The sequence below is a fragment of the Onychomys torridus genome, chromosome X (genome assembly GCF_903995425.1).
Source record: "Onychomys torridus chromosome X, mOncTor1.1, whole genome shotgun sequence".
Taxonomy (NCBI): Eukaryota; Metazoa; Chordata; class Mammalia; order Rodentia; family Cricetidae; genus Onychomys; species Onychomys torridus.
Window position 1 is genome coordinate 94,331,499 of NC_050466.1, and position 20,656 is coordinate 94,352,154.

A 20,656-nucleotide genomic window follows, 5' to 3' on the forward strand; every position below is an offset into this window, starting at 1 on the left:
AATACATACACACATATGCCCACAGAACACATCTAATATGAGAATGTATAGGTTTATGTTTATGTTTCCCAGAGAAAAAATATCATATAGGCTTGAAATCAATATAGCAATGTCAGGAATTACTTTAATATCTTTCACTCAAAATACTGCAATACAGTTATAATAAGTAGAACTTTGAGTAAATAGCTCTCTGTCAGTGAAGTACAGAGTTCAATCCCCAAAATGCATGGAAGGAAAGAGGGAGGGAGGACAGGGGAGGGGGAAAGAAGTAGTAGAGGAGAAAAGAAGGCAAGAAGGAAAGATGCAAGCTAGCCCTTGTGGTGGTAGAGAAAGGCAGATTCCTATCACTCAGTAGCCAGCCAGAATAATGTGCCTGACCAAGTCCAAGTCACTGAGAATCCCTATCTCAAAAAGTAAGGTTGATGGTTCCTGAGGAATGACACTCAAGGCTAACTCTGGCCTCTATATAAACAAGCACAAGGGTGTGTACACACATATTTTTGGTTAACCCTAACTTACACATTACAGAAGGAACTAAGGAACAGATTTAGACCTAGAAAATTATAGCATATGGTCTGAAACAAAACAAATGATATTTTTACCAAAAGAAATGTTTACGTGAATAGATTTATTGTTCCATGCAAAAAACAGAAAAAAAAAAGATACTTGATTTAAAAAACTGTAGGGGCGGGGCACACATGATAAGATAGAGCTTACCATGTGCAAGGCCCTAGGTTCAAATCCTTTTTTCCCCCCCAAGACAGGGTTCCTCTGTGTAGCTTTGTGCCTTTCATGGATCACACTCGATAGACCAGGCTGGCCTCAAACTTACAAAGATCTGCCTGCCTCGAGTGCTGGGATTAAAGATGTGCACCACCACTGCCCAGCTAAGAGTAGTATACACTTTTATTTTCCCGAGACAGGGTTTCTCTGTAGCTTTGGAGCCTGTCCTGGATCTCTCTCTCTAGACCAGGCTGGCCTCAATCTCATGGAGATCCACCTGTCTCTGCCTCCCGAATGCTGGGATTAAAGGTGGGCGACACCACCACCACCACCACCACCCGAATTCCCTAACATAGAAAGAAAAAAACCAAAAAACTTTTTAAGTGCCAAGCATAGGGGTAAAATCTATACTCTCACCCCTTTGGAAGTAAAGACAGGAAAATCAGGAGTTCAAGGACAGCCTAAGCTACATATTGAGTTCATGACCAAACTGTGCTCCATGAGACCCTGTCTCTAGAAAAAATTTAAAATAAAATAAAATCTTGAAGTTTCAGTGCACCTCTCTCCCATTCCTGAACACTGAGATTACAAGCATTTACTATGACATCTAGTCTAGAAATTATTTTGAAGGAAACATAAACTATGAAATTTTGTGCATAAAAAAGTTGTCATGGTCTCTTTAAAAGGGTGATCTTTTGGGTTGGGGATTTAGCTCGGTGGTAGAGTGCTTGCCTAGTAAGTGCAAGGCCCTGGGTTAGGTCCTCAGCTCTGGAAAAAAGGGGTGATCTTTTGAAAACCACAATAATGTTATCACATCTGAAAACTGAAAATTAAATCACAGTTTGTAATAAATTATATGGATACTGAATTTACATGAAATTTTAAGTGATAAACCGATCAAGAATAATACTGGGTGACATTATAGTTGAGCACAGGCATTTAGGTCCAAATTCCATTTCATTATGCTATGTAAATTTTCTTAGCTTAAATTTCTATACTTGAAAATCGGAAAGTGTTTCAAGAGTCCTCAGGGGTTCTGTAGAGATAAGCAGCATATATTAAGAATTTAGTACATAATGAGTATTTATCAGTTATTATGTCCAAGCATTGATGATGTCATGACATAGCACAAGGAAAAGCCACTAGAAAAAAAAAATCAAATTTCTTAAATGCCTTGGCCTGTTTGCAAGAAATGGTGGGCAGAATTTTAAAATGGTACCAAGATTCTTGCCTCTTTTTATAAAGATCCTGTACAATCTTAACTCATTGACTGTGATTGAGAACCATAAATACTAATCATCATCCGAGTCAGTTAATCAAAACATTTTCTCCTAAGTGGGCCTGACCTAATCAAAGTTAGCCATTTAAAAGACAGAAATGCTCTCCTATAGGCCACAAAACAGAAATAAAATGCCATGTAGTGGCTTTATTCTAGTAGATAAGGGTCTAAACATTGTGTTAACAAGTTAAGCTGAGAAAATAACACAAACTCTTAGATGCCAAGTATAGCCCTGGTAATTTCTAAAACTTAGTGAAACACTGAACAGAGGATTCAGCAGTCATACCCAGCTAAGTCCCAAATTCTTTAATAATGGTAAAATAATGCATTTATCTTCTTCAAAGAGGTTAAGTGTGTGCTAACTTTTTCATGTAGGAAGAAAAGCCCTTGATGTCTACAACCTCCTCCTGGGCAGATTGGACACCACTTAGATCAGTATGTAAAGTACCAGGGAATGTGAGTACTCCCCTCTACCATAAATCTCAATGCTTTGCATGCTTCTCCCAGGCTCTGGTACAAACAGGGAACACAGTACAAAGAAGGAGCACTTATTACCTTGGACCTTTGCCAGCCCTACTTGCATGTAGGAGCTGGTCACTGGAGTAAGAACTTAGCCCACAGTAGTACAGCTCACTGTGGCCATGAGCAGCATCTGCTGTTTAAAGATGGGAAGTTCTTTTCCTTCATATAGGCGGCTTTTTTTGCTCATTTTCCTACCTCTTTTTAAATGAAATATATTTGTTATTATTTTTGCATTAATTTTTACCTTCATTACTTACTCTAAATCATTATTTTGGCTATTTTTCTTCTTGTGGTTCTTGGTGGTTTAGTAGCTGGCTTGAACTAATTTTAAATGTATTCCTATGTCTGGTTTAATTTGTGTTGCCTTTACACTAGATTCTGAGTGTTAGGAAAGAATGACCTCACCAGAGAAGGCCACTCACAAAGACCCCCATAAAAAGCCAACAAGTGTATACATCCCAGGAGATGTAGAAGTCACAACACAGAAAAACAAGAATCATGAAAATGCAAAGCAATGCAACTTAAAAATCCTGAACCGGGCGGTGGTGGCGCACATCTTTAATCCCAGCACTCAAGAGGCAGGCGGATCTCTGTGAGTTCGAGGCCAGCCTGCTCTCCAAATCGAGTTCCAGGAAAAGGCGCAAAGCTACACAGAGAAACCCTGTCTCAAAAACACCGAAAAAAAAAAAAGAAAAAGAAAAAAAGAAAAAAAATCCTATTACTTAAAGGAATAAAGTATAATAGGATCTTATAAGAATGTTTAAAAGATCCTTATCTCTTTAATGGTATAGTCTCAACTACTGATAGATGATGATACCATTCTGGGATCTATTCCAAATTAATCAAAAACTAGGTAAATATATGAAACAAATCTTGTACTGTTAGTAATGGATGAAGCTGGAATAATGGATACAAGAAGGATTAAAGTATTATTCTCCATATGTGTATTTGACACTATTTTCACTATAAAATTCATTCAAAAACAGAAATCCTGAGGCTGGAGAGATGGCTCAGAGGATAGCAGCACATAATGCATAGGACAAGCATTCAGGTCCTAGCACTCATGTCTGGCAGCTCTTCTGCCTATATATAACCCCAATTCCAACAGATCTGACACCATCCTCAGGCCTTCATGGGCAACCACGCACACATATGAAATGAATCCACATGCAAATATACACATAAACACATAATTTATAATAACCATCTTTTAAAAAAAGAAATATTTCATAAATATAAAAGAAATCCATTTAGACCTTGCACAAGCCTAACAACTGAGTTAGAACTCACATAAAGACAAAAGGAGAGAACCAACCACAAAGTACCCTCTGATACACACATGTGCATCACGGCTTATATGTACCCCACCACACAATTTTAGAAAGTAAAAAGAAATTTTAAAAAAGAAATCATGCTGGGTCATGGTGGCGCAACCCTTTAATACCAGTACTCAGGAGGCAGAGGCAGGAGGATCTCTGTGAGTTCCAGGTCAGCCTGGTCTGCAAAGCAAGTTCTGGGAAAGGCGCAAAGCTACACAGAGAAACCCTGTCTCGAAAAACCAAAAAGAAAAAAAGGGGGAAAAAAATCATCTTCCTAACTACCTATATGATAATCATACAAGAATCTGAAGCGTTTCCAAGTACCTAATCATGCAAACATAGCCTAATAAGTAGAGCATGCTGTCACTGGAGTAAAAGATTTTACCTAGAAGTCTACAATTTATTGAAATGGTCAACTTTTGAAATCCTGTATGCATCTATGACATGTGTCTATGAAAGTTTATATATATATCAATCAGAAATAAGTAGGCTACCTCTCTTAATTTCTCTCTCTCACGTTCCCTCTCTGCAATACGTTTTCGTCTCTCTTCCTCTTCTTTAAGGGCATTCTGGGTTTCTGTTCTTAGTTTATCATCTTTAAGAATCTTCCGAATTTTCTTTCTGCCTTTTCCAGGTGACTTAGAATCATCATTTTCATCCTCTTCCTCCTCATCCTCCTCCTCATCATCATCATCTTCTTTTCTTTCTTCTTCAGAATGGCTCTGTAGAATTTAAATACAGAGACAAACAGTAAAAATGTTCTCAGTCACTTCACGTTATACTATGTAATGTGCCAACAAGGGGTAGAATTACAACTTTTAAAATTATATCTTGTAATAAACAACAGTTGAATAAAGCTTCAATTGAACCTGGACAAAGGAAAAAAATCAGGGCAAAAGAATGAAATAGGCATTTATTTTAAAACATATACACAAAAGGCTGGGTGTAGTGGCACATGCCTTTAATACGAGCACACAGGAAGCAGAGGCAGGCATATCTCTGAGTTCGAGGCCAGCCTGGTCTACAGAGTGAGTTCCAGGATAGACTCCAAAGCTCCACAGAAAAATCCTCTCAGAAAAAAAACAAAAAAAGAACTTATACACAAATTCCTAACAAGAACATGGAAAGATGTCCAAACAGAAACATAAGAGAAAAATAAAATTTAAAGCCATAGTAAGATACCCTTTAAAGCACAATGAAATTGTTGTTATTGGATAACAGCAAATATAAGAAACTAAATGTTGGTGAACATGAAGTGGCACAGTACTTTTAAGAATGCAAAATGATGTAACCAGTAGAGAAAAAGTATGTGGAAATCCTTTAAGAAGTGAAGCATATAATTACTGTATGACCCAGCAATTACAACTTGTATACATACCAAAAACAACTAATCGCAGGAGTAAAAACAAACATTTGCAGTCATATTCAAAATCACCTGACTCAAAGCAATTAAAAGAAGAAAATAAGCAATGTCCATTAAAAGATGAATGAATAATCAAAGTATGATAAACATATGCAAGAGTTTATCTAGATGTAAAAATGAAATGCTGATATAAACTATAACGTGAATTAAACTTAAAAAAATTTATTAATGAAATAAGCTAGGAAGAGAAGCACAAATATTTTATGTACAGGGTACTTTGAAATGTCAGTTGAATAAATTAGAGTGTACCAGGAGCTAAAGATTAGACAGAAAAATGATAAAGTTCAGTGGGTCTTGGGCTGAAGAGATGGCTCAGTGGTTAAGAGGGCTTGCTGTTCTTCCAGAGGACCTGAGTTCAGTTCCCAGCACCCACATCCATTGTCTCATAATGGCTCCAGAGGATCCGTTGTCATCTTGTGGACTCTTTGGATACCTGCACACATGTGGCATTAAATTCACATACACAAGACACACAGATACATGCACACACATAATATAAAAAATGTTTTAATCTTTTGATAAGTTCAGTGGGCCAGGAATTATTAGTTGAGAACACAATTAAGGCTGTTGAATACTATATTTTACTGTTTTCAAGTCAATTTTTCAAAAAGTGAGCCCTTCTGGAGGAGGACATTGTCTCAAGTGTAGTGCACTCACCCAATATGCATGAGGCCCTATATTCAATACCCAGCAGCACACATAAAAAAGACCCTCTCAGGGCGCAAACCTGTCTTGTCAGCACCCAGGAAGTTGAGACAGGAGGATCAGGAATTCAAAGCCAGCCTCAGCTACAGAGGTAGCTCAAGGCCAGGCTGGGCTACACAAACCCTATCTCAAAAGAGGAAACCAAGATCAGAATACATTGTGAGGGGGGAAAATTCTATTTTGAATTTAAAAAAGGAAAAAAGAGCCAGGTGATGGTGGTGCACACCTTTAATCCCAGCACTCAGGAGGCAGAGGCAGATGGATCTCTGTGAGGTCAGGGCCAGCCTGGTCTACAGATTGAGCTAGAACAGGCTCCAAAACTACACAGTGAAACCCTGTGTCAAAAAAAAAAAAAAAGAATGAAGGTATTCATGTAAAGTTCATAATTTTCCAGTATATAAAAGTTACATTTGGGGTTCGGGAATTTAGCTCAGTGGTAGAGTGCTTGCCTAGCAAGCGCAAGGCCCTGGGTTCGATCCTCAGCAACACATTAAAAACAAAAGTTACATTTCAATTATATTGTAATCTTTTAAATGTGAATACAAAAACATGTTAAGACTAAAAGACTTTCTTGCTGAAGGGGGGAAAATCAAAAAAGAAAAAAAAGATCCTTCCAACAAGGGGAAATTTTAAAGAAGAAAATAAAATGCAAGTACTGAATGAAATTCAAACAGAAAATAGTGAATTCACTATAAAGTATAATATAGTGTATGAATTATAATTCAAACAAAAAATAAATGCCATTATTGCCTTATTTTCACTGGATGAATCCTCTTGAACCTTAATCCGTCGTCTTTTCTTTTTCTGCTTATAACTCCGCTGATTTTCTTCCAATTCTGCTTTCTTTGCAGACCTGAAGAAAATTTTAAATGTAAAATAAAATAAAATGCTTCCTGATGAGTTATGTACACCTTTGGAAATACCATGCCAGGATCATGTGTACGCTGCACACATACTACACCACTGAGCCACATACACAGACCATGGTATTACTTTAGTAATAATAAAAGATACATAGCACAAAATTTGCTATCTTAACCATTGTTGAATGTATAGTTTAATAGTGTTAATGACACTGACTTTTTGGAGAAGCACTGCTCAACTGTATGGTATATGCATGGCATGCATAAGACCATGGGATTTCAGTCCCAGCAATACAAAATCAAGCAATTAAAAAAAAGTAATGACGCTCAGCAGTAGTAGTAGACGCCTTTAATCCCAGCACTTAGGAAGCAGAGGCAGGCGGATTTCATTGAGTTCAAGGGCAGCCTGATCTACAAAGCAAGTTCCAGGATAGTGAGGACTGTTACAGAGAGAAACTCTGTGTCAAAACAAAAACAAAAAGTAATTGGGGCTAGGACTGCAGTTCAGGTAACAGATATAGTGCTTACCTACATGGCACAAAGCCCTAGGTCTAACCCCTACCACAGAGTAAGTGGGCATGGTAGGAAACACCAGCCATCTCGGCACCCAAGAGGTGAAAATAAGAGTAATGACAGCACAAGGTCATCCAAAACTACACAGTAAATAAAGGACAGCAGCCCGGGCTATATAAGACTGCCGCCGCCACCGCCGCCACAGCCACCACCACCACCACCACCACCACCACCACCCACCCTACCCCCTCAACAAAAGGAAGAAAGGAAGGACAGAAAGAGAAGACGATCTGGGCCTGTACCTCAATGGGTAGAGTCTTTGCCCAGAAAACACAAAGCCCTGGCATCAATCACCAGCACTATATATACAAAATAGATAAAATTATTTGTTTTCTTAATTTTTATTAGCAAATAATCATTTGCGCAATGTGAAGGGTTTCATAAACACTTTTTTTTTTTTGGTTTTTGGTTTTTCAAGACAGGGTTTCTCTGGGTAGCTTTGCACCTTTCCTGGAACTCACTCTGTAGTCTAGACTGGCCTCGAACTCACAGAGATCTGCCTGCCTCTGCCTCCTGAGTGCTGGGATTAAAGGCGTGCGCCACCACAGCCCAGCTCATAAACACATTTTCATACAAGTGTATCATGTACTTTGACCAAATTTACTCCATATTCCTCTTCTCCCGACTTCCTCTTCATTCGGGTGTGTGTGTGTGTGTGTGTGTGTGTGTGTGTGTGTGTGTGTGTGTGTGTGAGAGCGCGAGAGCGCAAGTGCACACCCATGGCACATGGGTGCCAGTTATGAGAACTTGTAGGCATCGGTTCTCTCTTTCCATCAATTGAGTTCTGAGGATCAGGCTTATCAGCAAGCATCTTTACCTGTTGGGCTTTCTCACTGGCCTCTCTCTGTTAAAAAATTAACTTCAAATCAAAATATTATATATTATCTTAACTTTATTTGCAATCATAGTCATTTTTCAAGTGATTTGAAAGTATAGTCATTTGGGTTAATTACTAGCATTTTATATTTTTTTATTTATTTTTGCAGAGGGATGGGGGGCCACAGCACATATGCAGAGAAACTTAGAACAGCTTCCTTCCATCATGTGGGTCCTAGGAACAAGCTCAAGACATTAGACTCAGCAATGGGCACCTTTACTCACTTGGTCATCTCATCAGCCCAATTTCTAACATTCTTTGAAAATAAAGCAAATCAAACACACAAACGAAAAGCCTATGTAATACTGACCTTGTTCTAGGCCGTTGTTCATCCTCAGATTCACTGACTTCTTCACTAACTCCTGATTCTTGAAAGTCAGTGTCTTCTGAATCCTCACTGCTCACTTGAATTTAGAAAAAAATAAATAAATTACTAAATATTTTTCAAAAGAAATAAGATCCACTTAGTAACTTCACATTAAAACACTAGAGACTAACCGGGCCATCGTGGCGCACGCCTCTAATCCCACCACTCGGGGGGCAGAGCCAGGCAGATCTCTGTGAGTTCGAGGCCAGCCTGGTCTACAAACCTGGGGGGGGACGACACTAGAGACTTATACAAAGACCATCGAGAGTGTGCGTGTGCTTGCGTGCTTGCATGCTTGCGTGCGTGCGTGCGTATGAATATATATTACATAAGCCAACCGTGATGACACGCCTTTAATCCTAGCACTTGGGAGACAGAGGCAGTTGGGTTTCTGTGAGTTCAAGGCTAGCCTGGTCAACATAGGACGTTCCAAGACATCCAGGACTACATAGTAAAACCCTGTCTCAAAATAACAGATATAACATTTAATGACCCAAATGGTACAGGCTGAAAACCTTAATCAGAAGGTTGAAATGCTCCAAAATCTGAAGCCTATGAATATCAACATATTCCAAGAGTAAAAACATCTAAAGTCATGTGCTAAGTTGCTGTCAAAATGCAGGTGCACTAGAAATACTGCTTATGTACATAACGTATAGATGACACACAAATGAAGTTTGTGTTTTGACAAGGACCCTTTTCCCAAAGAGATCTCATTATTTACATATTAATATTTCGAAAAAGGGAAAAAAACAGTAAATGAAAACATTTCTGGTACTAAGCATAGCAGATAAGGTATATTAAATTTATATTTATAAATGTGAAATTTCTTCTAGATTAATTATAAAACTATATTTCTACATTAAAATGCAGATGTTTGGTAGTATATGGATTAAAAATTGAGACTTAGCCATACATATGTAAGCAATAACCAAAGGTAAATTAATGAAGGTCTGGCTACAAGCAAAGAACGCTGCTCAAGATAAAATGATTACTCTCTGCCAATGAGGATGATTAAAAATCATGTGAAGGACACAGAGAGCAATGACCTAAGGACTCAAAAAGAGACACTAGAGCATACAGATAGGTCATTTAAATCAAGACCTATATAATGACATCTATAGTAGGAGGAAGACCTAAGACATGGGTCATTTTCTTCCTTTGTCTGCTTATATTGGTTAGTATTTTGTTTGTTATTATTTTCTGTCAGCTTGACATAAGTGAGAGACACTTGAAAAGAGGGAACCTCAACTGAGAAAATGTCCCCATTAGACAGATCGGCTTGTGGGTAAGACAGTAAGGCATTTTTATTTGTTTTTCTATTATCAGCTTGATACAGTACAGATTCTTATCCTAACAGTGAAATGTTTCACTGAGGCTTGCCCAGTTTTTGATTAAAACCAAAACTTACTATCAGCCACAGTCATCCTAGGGTCCCCCCTGCTATGTAGCCTCCCTGGTTCTGTGGGTTGCAGTCTGATTGTTCTTTGCTTTACACTAGTATCTGCTTTTAAATGAGTACATACCATGTTTGTCCTTCTGGGTTTGGGCTACCTCACTCAGGATGATTTTTTTCTAGTTCCATCCATTGACCTGAAAATTTCACGCTGTCATTGTTTTTCTCTTCTGAGTAGTACTCCATTGTGTATATGTACCACATTTTCTTAATCCATTCTTCAGTTGACGTGCATCAAGGTTGTTTCCAGGTTCTGGCTATTACAAATTCTGCTTCTATGAACACAGTTGAGCATGTATCTTCGTTGGTATGATTGAGCATTCCTTGGGTATATGCCCAAGAGTGGTATGACTGGGTCTTGAGGTAGACTGATTCCCAATTTTCTGAGAAACTGCCATACTGATTTCCACAATGGTTGTACAAGTTTGCACTCCCACCAACAGTGGAAGAGAGTTCCACTTGCTCCACATCCTCTGCAACATTGACTGTCCTTAGTGTTTTTGATCTTAGCCATTCTGACAGGTGTAAGGTGGTATCTCAGAGTTGTCTTGATTTGCATTTCTCTGATGATTAAGGATGTTGAGCAATTCCTTAAATGTCTTTCAGCCATTTGTGATTCTTCTTTTGAGAATTCTCTGTTTAGCTCTTTAGCCCATTTTTTAATTGGGTTCAGTATTTTTGGGTTTTTTTTGTTGTTGTTGTTATTGTTGTTTTGTTTTTTGTTTTTGTTTTTGTTTTGTTTTCCATGTAGCTTTGGATCTGTCCTGGATCTCACTCTGTAGACCAGGCTGGCCTCAAATTCAGAGATCCGCCTGGCTCTGCCTCCCGAGTGCTGGGATTAAAGGCGTGCATCACCACAGCCCAGCTAGTTTCCAGAGTTTTTTATGTACTTTAGATATCAGTCCTCTGTCAGATGTGGGGTTGGTGAAGGTCTTTTCCATTCTGTAGGCTGTCTTTTTGTCTTATTGACCGTGTCTTTTGCTCTACAAAAGCTTCTCAGTTTCAGGAAGTCCCATTTATTAATTGTTGCTCTCAGTGTCTGTGGTACTATTGTTATATTTAGGAAGTGGTCTCCTGTGCCAATCAATGTGTTCAAGACTGCTTCCAACTTTCTCTTCTATCAAGTTCTGTGTAACTGGATTTATGTTGAGGTCTTTGATCCACTTGCACTTGAGTTTTGTGCATGGTGACAGATAAGGATCTATTTGTGATCTTTTACATATTGACATCCAGTTATGCCAGCACCATTTGTTGAATATGCTTTCTTTTTTCCATTGTATAGTTTTGGCTTCTTTGTCAAATATCAGGTGTTTGTACGTATGTGGATTAATGTCAGGGTTTTCAATTCAATTCCATTGGCCCGCATGTCAGTTTTTATACCAGTACCAGGCTGTTTTTATTACTATAGCTCTATAGTAGAGCTTTGAGGTCAGGGATGGTGATGCCTCCAGAGGTTGCCTTAATTATACAGGATTCTTTTAGCTATCCCAGGTCTTTTGTTTTTCCATATGAAGTTGAGTATTGTTCTTTCCAGGTCTGTGAAGAATTGTATTGGGATTTTGATGGGGATTGCATTGACTCTGTAGATTGCTTTTGGTAAGATGGCTGTTTTTACTATGTTAATCCTACCTATCCATGAGCATGGGAGGTCTTTCCATTTTCTGATATCTTCTTCAATTTCTTTCTTTAGAGCCTTAAAGTTCTTATCAAAAAGGTCCTTCACTTGTTTAGTTAGTGTTAACCCAAGGTATTTTATATTATTTGTGGATATTGTAAAGGGTGATGTTTCTCTGACTTTTTTTTCAGCAAGCCTTTTAATCATTTGTATATTGGAGGGCTACTGATTTTTTTGAGTTGATCTTATATCCTACCATTTTACTGAAGGAGTTTATCAGCTGTAGGAGTTCCCTTGTATTTGGAGCATAAATGTTCAGAACTGAAACTTCATCTTGGTGGATTTTTCCTGTGATAAAAATGTAATGCCCATCCCGATCTCTTTTAATTGATTTTAGTTTGAAGTCTATTTTATTAGTTATTAGGATAGCTACACCAGCTTGCTTCTTAAGTCCATTTAATTGGAAAGACTTTTCCCAGCCCTTTACTCTGAGGTAGTGTCTGTCTTTGAAGTTAAGGTGTATTTCTTGTATGCAGCAGAAGGATGGATCCTGTTAGCCTGTGTCTTTTTTTGTTTGTTTGTTTGCTTTTTGAGATAAGGTTTCTCTGTGTAGCTTTGCTGCCTGTCCTTTGCTGCCTGTCCTGGATCTCACTCTGTAGCCCAGTCTGGCCTCAAACTCACAGACATCCGCTTGGCTCTGCCTCCCCAGTGCTGGGATTAAAGGAGTGCACCACTGCCCAGCTAGCCTGTGTCTGTTTATAGGTGAGTTGAGGCCATTGATATTGATGGATATTAATGACCAGTGATTGTTAATTCCTGGTTTTTGGTTTTTTTTTTTTTTTTTTGTGGTCATGTTGTGTTTCCCTTCTTTAGTATTTGGTATATTGCCTGAGTTTTCATGGGTGTGTTTAGCTTCTTAAGGTTGGATTTTTCCTTCTAGTACTTTCTGTAGGGTTGGATTTGTGGATAGGTATTGTTTAAATCTGGTTTTATTATGGAATATTTTTTTACTTTGTCTATGGTGACTGAGAGTTTTGCTGGGTATAATAGTCTGGGCTGATATCCGTGGTCTCTTAGTGTCTACATAACATTTGTCCACGACCTTCTAGCTTTCATAGTCTCTATTGAGAAGTCTGGTGTTATTCTGATGGGTCTGCCTTTATATGTTACTTGGTCTTTTTCCTTTGAGGCTCTTAATATTTTTTCTTTGTTCTGTATGTTTAGTGTTTTGATTATTATGTGGGGACTTTTTTTTTGGATCCAGCCTATTTGGTGTTCTGTATGCTTCTTGTATCTTCATAGGTATTTTTTTCTTTGGATTAGGAAAGTTTTCTTCTATGATCTTATTGAATATATTTTCTGTGTCTTTGAGTTGGTATTCTCCTTTTATCCCTATTATTATTTTTTTTAAGATGGGTTTTCTTAAACCACATGTCTGGTTTTTTTTTTTTTCTTAAAGGTTTATTTATTTATTATGTATACAGTACGTATGACTGCAGGCCAGAAGAGGGCACCAGATCTCATTACAGATGGTTGTGAGCCACCATGTGGTTGCTGGGAATTGAACTCAGGACCTCTGGATAAAGCAGTCAGTGTTCTTAATCTCTGAGCCATCTCTCCAGCCCTGCTTAGGTTTGGTCTTTTCATGGTGTCCCAAATTTCTTGGACATTTTGTGGTACGACCTTTTTGTCTTCAGTGTTTTCTTTGACTGACGAATCTCTTTTCTCTGTTGTGTCTTCAATGTCAGAGATTCTCTGTTCCATCTCTTGCATTCAGTTGGTTATACTTGCTTCTGTAGTTCCTGTTCATTTACTCAGAATTTCTATTTCCAGCATTCCCTCAGATTGTGTTTTCTTTATCGTCTCAAGTTGAATTTTCAAATCTTGAACTGTTTCCTTCATCTGTTTAATTACTTTTTCTTGGCTTTCTTTGATTTCTTCCAATTTTTTGTTTGTTTTGTTTTTCTTTCATTTCTTTAAGGGAATTTTTTATTTCCTCTTTAAGGTAGTTTTTCATTTCCTCTTTAAGGGCCTCTATCATCTTCTTAAAAGTCATTTTCACGATTGATTTCTTCTGCTTCTTCTGCCTTGGTATGTTCAGGTCTTGCAGGTGTAGAATAATCATTAAGTTCTGATGTTGTTATATAGGTCTTTATGTTGTTGCCTGTGTTTTTGCGCTGACATCTACTCATCTTTTCCTCTGCTCGGTGTAGGCGGTCTCTGTGTCTGAAGGCGCCACTCTTGTTCTAATTGTTAGTCTTGGTCCACTAGGAGTTCTTGGTCAAATTGATGCTGTTGGGCTCTGTTTCTCTGGGAGCAGCTTAGTCCAATCAGTGTTAGTGGGTTCTGTCTCAGGGAGTTGTTCCCAATTGGTGCAGGGTGTACTTATGGCTCCAGTGGTTGTTGGGTTCGTAGGGGTTGGTTTTTGGGTTTTTTTGTTTGTTTGTTTGTTGTTTTTATTTTGGTTTGGTTTGGGATTTTTTGGTGGGGGAGCAGGGAAAGATAGCTGTCTGGTCCCTGGGACGACGATGGCTGGGACCTAGGGGCTAGAGACCTGATCTGCCAGTCCAGAGATGGGGGCTTACCTGTTCCCAGTCGGTGTAGGGTAGGCTTATGATTCTGGTGATCTGGTTCGGTGGCTGGGTAGCGCCTTTTGTGTTCTCAGGTCGTGTTTTGCTCATTCATGAACTCCTCAGCTGATCTTGTTTCCTCAGACTGCAGACGGTAGGCTTCTGAAACCTCTGTGAAGTGGATCTCTGCTAAGCAAGTTGTTCAGTAGGGCAATCTCACCAATACCTCCAAGTTGTTGGGTTTCAAAACATCAGCAGCTGGGCCCTGGGTTGGCCTCAGGCAGAATGTTCGGATCCATTTTTTTCTGTTTGGTTTTTGTGACAGGGGCTCAATAAACAAGCTGCTCTCGAACTCTCCAGGATACTGGGATTGTGTGCACAGCTGCTTTAGCTGTTGTTCGGAATTTTCTTGATTAATGATTGATGTGTGTTAGGGGTAGGGTACAGCCCTGGGCAGTTGATCCCATTGTAAAGCAGAATGAGCAAGCCTTGAGTAGTAAGTCAGTAAGCAACATTTCTCTATGGCCTCTGCCCTCACCAGTTTCCAGCCATGATGGAAGTGACCTGAGAGTTCTAAGATGAAATAAACTTCCCTTCCAAACTTGATTTTGGTCATGGAATTTACCACAGCATTAGAAACCTTAAGATACTTCTGGTTTTGAGTGTAAGACAGGATGAATTCCAAAACTACAGAGACTGTTAATGGCAAAACTGTCAGAGTTTTCTAGTAATGCACTAGGATCAAACATGAGATCAGATATGTACAGATACTCTCTTAGGAGATTAAGTGTCTGAACAGATATGCTCAAATTTCAATACTAGAACTTATTCACAAAACCAGTATTTTCTTTACATTCAGAATAACAATGTCTTACCCTTCCTTCTATTTCTTCCTTTGGCTTCTTTGTGTTCTTTAGACTTTGTCTTTTTTTCTTCTCCAGATTCTCCATCACTCTCAGTCAGTTTGTACCTCAAAAGTCTATGTCTGTACCTTGGCTTCTTAGATTCTTCAGAATCAGAATCAGACTCAGAATTAACTTGATCTGGAGCTTTGAAATAAAGAAAATATATTAATAAAGCCCTCTTCACCAGACATTCTTTCAAATTTTTTAAAACTATTATCTATTCATAATTACCATAATTTATGGAAAGGCTACTTAGTATCAATGAGCTGTCCACCTTAGTATCATTGGTGATAATGGGTATCACTCATCGACCTCGGTTACTGAATATGAACTAATAACCATCAGCAATGTGTATCATTTTAAAGTATAAAATATTTTGCTTACTTGTTTACTGACAATAAGTGAAACAACTAGCATAACTACCACAATTATCCTAAGGCATGCAAATGAACTGTGATGATAAAATTGTAAATATCTTTTAAAAGCTCAAATGCATTAACTGAGACTAAGTGGATAAGGAATGAAACTTCTTTGGAGAGCTCACCCTCATCTCCTGGGGTTTCTTCACCTTGTTTTCCAACTCTTTTTCTCTCTCCTTCTGGTTCATCATCTGAAGACCCATCCTCATCAGAAGAAAGGTTGGCTTTAATTTCTTCTAAAAGCATCTTCTTGGCAATTCTTTAGAGTAAAAAAATAAAAATAAAAGGCTGTATTTTGGGATGGGGTGAAGTATACCAAATTTTAAAAAAAAAATTCTCTGCATCAAAATAAGAATAAACAGTGCCAAACAGACTTTATACTGCAAGTGTGAGACTGGCAAAAACCATGTTTTAACAAAAGTTCTCAATGACCACTTGAAAATGTTCACTGTACTGATCATTCCTCAAGTCCATACAATTCTTTAATATACTGAAAACCCTCGGGGGACATAGTCTAGTTGATGCTGCCATCTTCTAATAACTACTATGTCAACTAGGCTAACAACAGTAAAATGCACTTATCCAGACAATGGAAACCCAAGAGAAATCTCCACATAAGAGGTCTTATTCAATAGGAGAACAAATTCCCAGAAAAGCAATATACAACAAGCCACTCTAATACGAGATAACATGCCAACTATTGGATACTATGTTTGGACTTTAATTACATTTTTCTTCATAAAAAGGTTAACCAAAGTAATGCCACAAATATGAAGTATTGAAGCAACCATTAGTAATAGTCAAACTAGGGCAGAGAAGGAACATCAGTGCTACTTATTACATGGTGAAAGAACACAAATTATCAAAAATGAATTTTAAGTTTCAGGAAAAATATAGTACAATAGCTTAGCATATACAATTTCTCAAGATGCTTTTCAAGACAAATTTGCTAATAGAAAAACTGACTGCTTAAGGAAAACACACATTTTACTAATATCCTGAAAATATACTCCTAAGAAATTTCCAAATTTGCACTAAAGGAAATTATCTGAAAGTGTAAAATAAAATCAATAATGAAGTTTTTGTACGAGGCATGATTATGGATTATTCTAGGTATCCTTTTGCCATACACTCATAAATCAAAGTAATTAATAAAAGAAAACCTTATAGAACGGTTCACAAAGAAGGGGGCAAGGTCCTAAGAGCTTGTCATGATTCAAAGTTTATAAAATAAACATCTACTCAGCAATAAAGACTGACAGATTCAGTTAAGATGGTATTGTTGAGACTATAGAACCTTTGATGGGTTTTGTTTCTTTGGTTTTTGGAGACAGGGTATCACTCTGTAACTGGAGGTGGCCTTGAACTCACAGAAGCTTGCCTCTGCCTCCCAAGTGCTGGGATTAAAGGTATATGCCACCAGACCTGGCCACCTCTGCTGTTTCTTGATTTGAAACCCTCCTTTACCTTGTTTAGCATTCAGTTTCATTTCAGTCAAGAATGCACACTATAGTAAGAAGTAGTAGTATATGTTAAGGCTTCAATTCTGACAGATATGTTCTTTTCTTTAAATATGGAACACTTCACGAATTTGCATGTCATCCTTGTGTAGGGGCCATGCTAATCTTCTCTGTATCGTTCCAAGTTTAGTCTATGTGCTGCCGAAGCGAGCTCCAGATATGTTTACTGCCACTTACATTCAAAGACACAGAGCAAACACACCTACCAGGCTAAAGCAAAACAGGGAATCTTTTCACAAATGTCTATTATATGCCATTGTACTAAGTCCTTCACACAGACGGATCAGAAGACGTCATTGAAAATCAGCAGTAGATGAAGGAAGCCATGGATGACTGAATTTTTTGGTCATTTCTGCTCTGATTTTATTTCGTTTAAGTATAGATTAAATCATCTCAAATTACTTCAATAAAGTTGAGGAAGCAAGCCCACTCTTATACATGTATATCAGTGGTTCTGGCTTGTAATGCATATAGGAAACATTTTACAAACAGTAGACTAATTAAGGGCTGCAATATTTTATTTTGCCAAGAAAAAAATAATAAATATCATTTACTCTCAGTTTTTTTTAAGATTTTATTTATTGTATATACAGTGTTCTGTCTGCATGCATGCTAGAAGAGGGAGGGCACCAGATCTCATTATTGATGGTTGTGAGCCACCATGTGGGTTCTGAGAATTGAACTCAGGACCTCTGGAAGAGCAGCCAGTGCTCTCAACCCCTGAGCCATCTCATCAGTTTATAAAATAATGAGTATCTGGTATATCTTCCTCAAATTAGTAAGCCACTACCGAATAAAGGAAAGGTTTTTTTTTTTTTAACTGAAAGGATCTTGACAAAAAAGTTTTCCTAAAATCATCCTAAATACATCCTGTATCAGTACTTCCCATCAACTAGGAAAATTTTTCTCAAATTAAACTAGGTTATGTATTGTTTAAATGTTTCTATGTGTATAAAACCTGTACATAAAGTGTTGTTGCATATTAGATTAGAAACAGACAACTATATTTCACTAGAAGCTACAAGAAGATTTATAAAATCATTTGGGTTAAGACAATGCATTCTGAATCTATTTACTCTAAATGTTAATGGAATAACCTGACTTTAGTTTGTGACCACAAATTCAAAAGGCCTTAAAAGTTCATGCTAACTATAAAAACCTTGTTAATTGTAAGCAACCACATAATTTTTCCTCTTTCAAATTCTAGATTCTTAAGACTATGTCTAAATATAAATCTACCTAATTTATTTAAGATTCTAGATTGTCAAATAACTAAAAAATATTAATGTGAATGATGATACAATATATTAAATAATAAATTATGCAATAAATCACAGAAAATGACAACAGAGCTACACATTAAAGAATTACAACTTGCCAACAACCTTCAGTAATGCTATAATATGGGAAATAATTATGGTCACTTTAGAAGCAGATAAACCACAAATTTCAGAGAGTGGTCATTTTTCTCCCAAACTACTAGTTAAATAGAGTAATGGAGACTCCTTAAGTTTTATAAGACTAAGACATTTTAAAACTGCACTTGAACATTATTTTACCAAAGTAAAATCTTATTTACAGCCAAGGATACTATTAAAGTTGAATCATTCCACACAAATTATAGCTGATGGGGAACTGGAGAGGTGTTAAAAAAGGTTAAGCACACATACTGCTCTTCCACCTAGAACAGGAGTTTAGCATCATCAGGAGGCGCACAACTATCTGTAACTCCAATCAACATCCCTGGCCTCTATGGGCACCTGCACTCATGTGCATATACCCACACATAGTCATACATGAATAAAAATAACTTTAAAAAGCAAAATCAATAATGACTGATGATTCAAGACTGATATATCAAATGACTGCTATATTCCTAATCTATAGTACATCCTGCTATATCCCAAAATTGTAATTTAAAGGGCCTAAGGGCTGAGGCCAACCTTCAACATGAGTAGTCAGTAAGCATGTTGAGGTGAGATGTGTACCACCTACAAAGCCCACTGTGAGACACTTAAAGGGAAACTCCACTACCTTAACTCTGGAGTCACAGGCCACAGAGACTTCAAAGACATCATCACTTGAGAACCAGCTGAGGCTGGCAAAGCATCATTTTGGAGGCCTCGGCTGGAATCATGCTGATATGCATGTGATGGATGTATAGTCATGATCCCTAGTTGATAGTGTTTGCTCTGAAGCTTCCTTTCTTGAGGCTTTCCAGGATGTCTCTGGGAAACTTATCTAGGCAACAAGGTACTGCCCCTGGAATCTCAATGATCAAAATTATATCTTGGGACAGGTTGAACATCCAAAACAGTCAGGACTCTTATCAGAAACATTATAGGCACAGGCTGTACCACTCTGTGGCAGCAAACCTGGGCAGAGCCTAAGGTAATAAGAGCTTCCATTTTCCTAAAAGGGAGGGAATGGAAAGGGGAAAAAGCAAAACAATATGGGAGGGAAGGTAAAACCCCACCAATAATAATCAGGCTGACACATGAGAGAATAGGACCCCCAAATCCATACAACTAAATCTTCTCAATTACACAACGAATACTAAGATAATGCTTTACTATACTTCATCTACTAAAAGCAAAAAAAAAAAAAAGGAAAAAAGCTGTTAGAAATCATTGTCCTATCTGGAAAAGAAATAAGTAATAAAGCTTCATTAAAGTGCTCAAACAGGAAAGCAAAGGAAACTGCCTCTTGCTGGTATGTAAATCGAAACAATGGTATGTAAATTCGAAACAATGAATTTCTTTATAAGGAACTATCATTGGGAAGCATCTCCTGTACCAGAGCACTTTAGAAAAAGCCATAACAAAAGTAACACAAAATGTTAGAGCCAAAAGTCAGGAACATACATTCCAGTGAGAGACAACAAATGATATAACCAAATAAACAAAGCTAGTTAGTGTGACAAACCAAAAGGAGAGACTAAGACCCTACATCACAAGCAGCATTAGTGTGCCAAGGGTATACTCTCAACATATTAACTACTTCTGTGCTAATGTGTGCCTGGACAAACACAAAGTCAATCGAAAAGACAAATGTGTGTGTGTGTGTGTGTGTGTGTGTGTGTGTGTGTGTTACAAAAACACAAACATATATATGTATATATATGCATTTCACAGACATTCAATTTTTATGTCTTTTACACATCAAAGAATCAAAGTTTTGATTTTTTTTTTAAAAGAAGAGAGCTAAACATCTATATACCAGTATGTTTTTATCTCTAAAATAGAGTGACAAAACATCAGGTAATTCATCCTACAACTACTATTTTATTAGTTAAGAGGCTCTAAAAACAGGTTTAAGGAAACTCTCAAATTAAAATTATATGTTTGAAAAGGTAATGTATTGTTTATCCCTATATGAAATTAACAAAATTTATTAAGAATTGTTTTTCTACGTTGTGCATAAAGTATAACAATAGACTATATAGTTAAAAATAAAATCATTGGTTTAAATGCATTTTATTTAGACAACATAGTTTCTTTCTAAGTACATGTAACTCAAA

General features: G+C 37.5%; 1 protein-coding gene and 1 non-coding gene across 7 annotated transcripts in view; both read right to left on the bottom strand.

Moving 5' to 3' along the window:
- The window catches only part of Atrx (ATRX chromatin remodeler), a 180,338-nt gene that overhangs the window by 75,707 nt on the left and 83,975 nt on the right, over nt 1-20,656 (bottom strand). For all 6 annotated transcript variants that reach the window (XM_036175690.1, XM_036175694.1, XM_036175691.1 and 3 more), the window contains 5 exons: nt 15,742-15,875; nt 15,168-15,341; nt 8,595-8,688; nt 6,722-6,824; nt 4,338-4,565 (listed from right to left, as the gene is read on the bottom strand). In XM_036175690.1, the coding sequence (XP_036031583.1) occupies nt 4,338-4,565; nt 6,722-6,824; nt 8,595-8,688; nt 15,168-15,341; nt 15,742-15,875 (733 nt within the window). The remainder of the gene's footprint in view (nt 1-4,337; nt 4,566-6,721; nt 6,825-8,594; nt 8,689-15,167; nt 15,342-15,741; nt 15,876-20,656) is intronic.
- Nucleotides 17,184-17,290, bottom strand: LOC118574961. Its single transcript, XR_004943824.1, has one exon. It is a non-coding gene; the product is annotated as a U6 spliceosomal RNA (small nuclear RNA).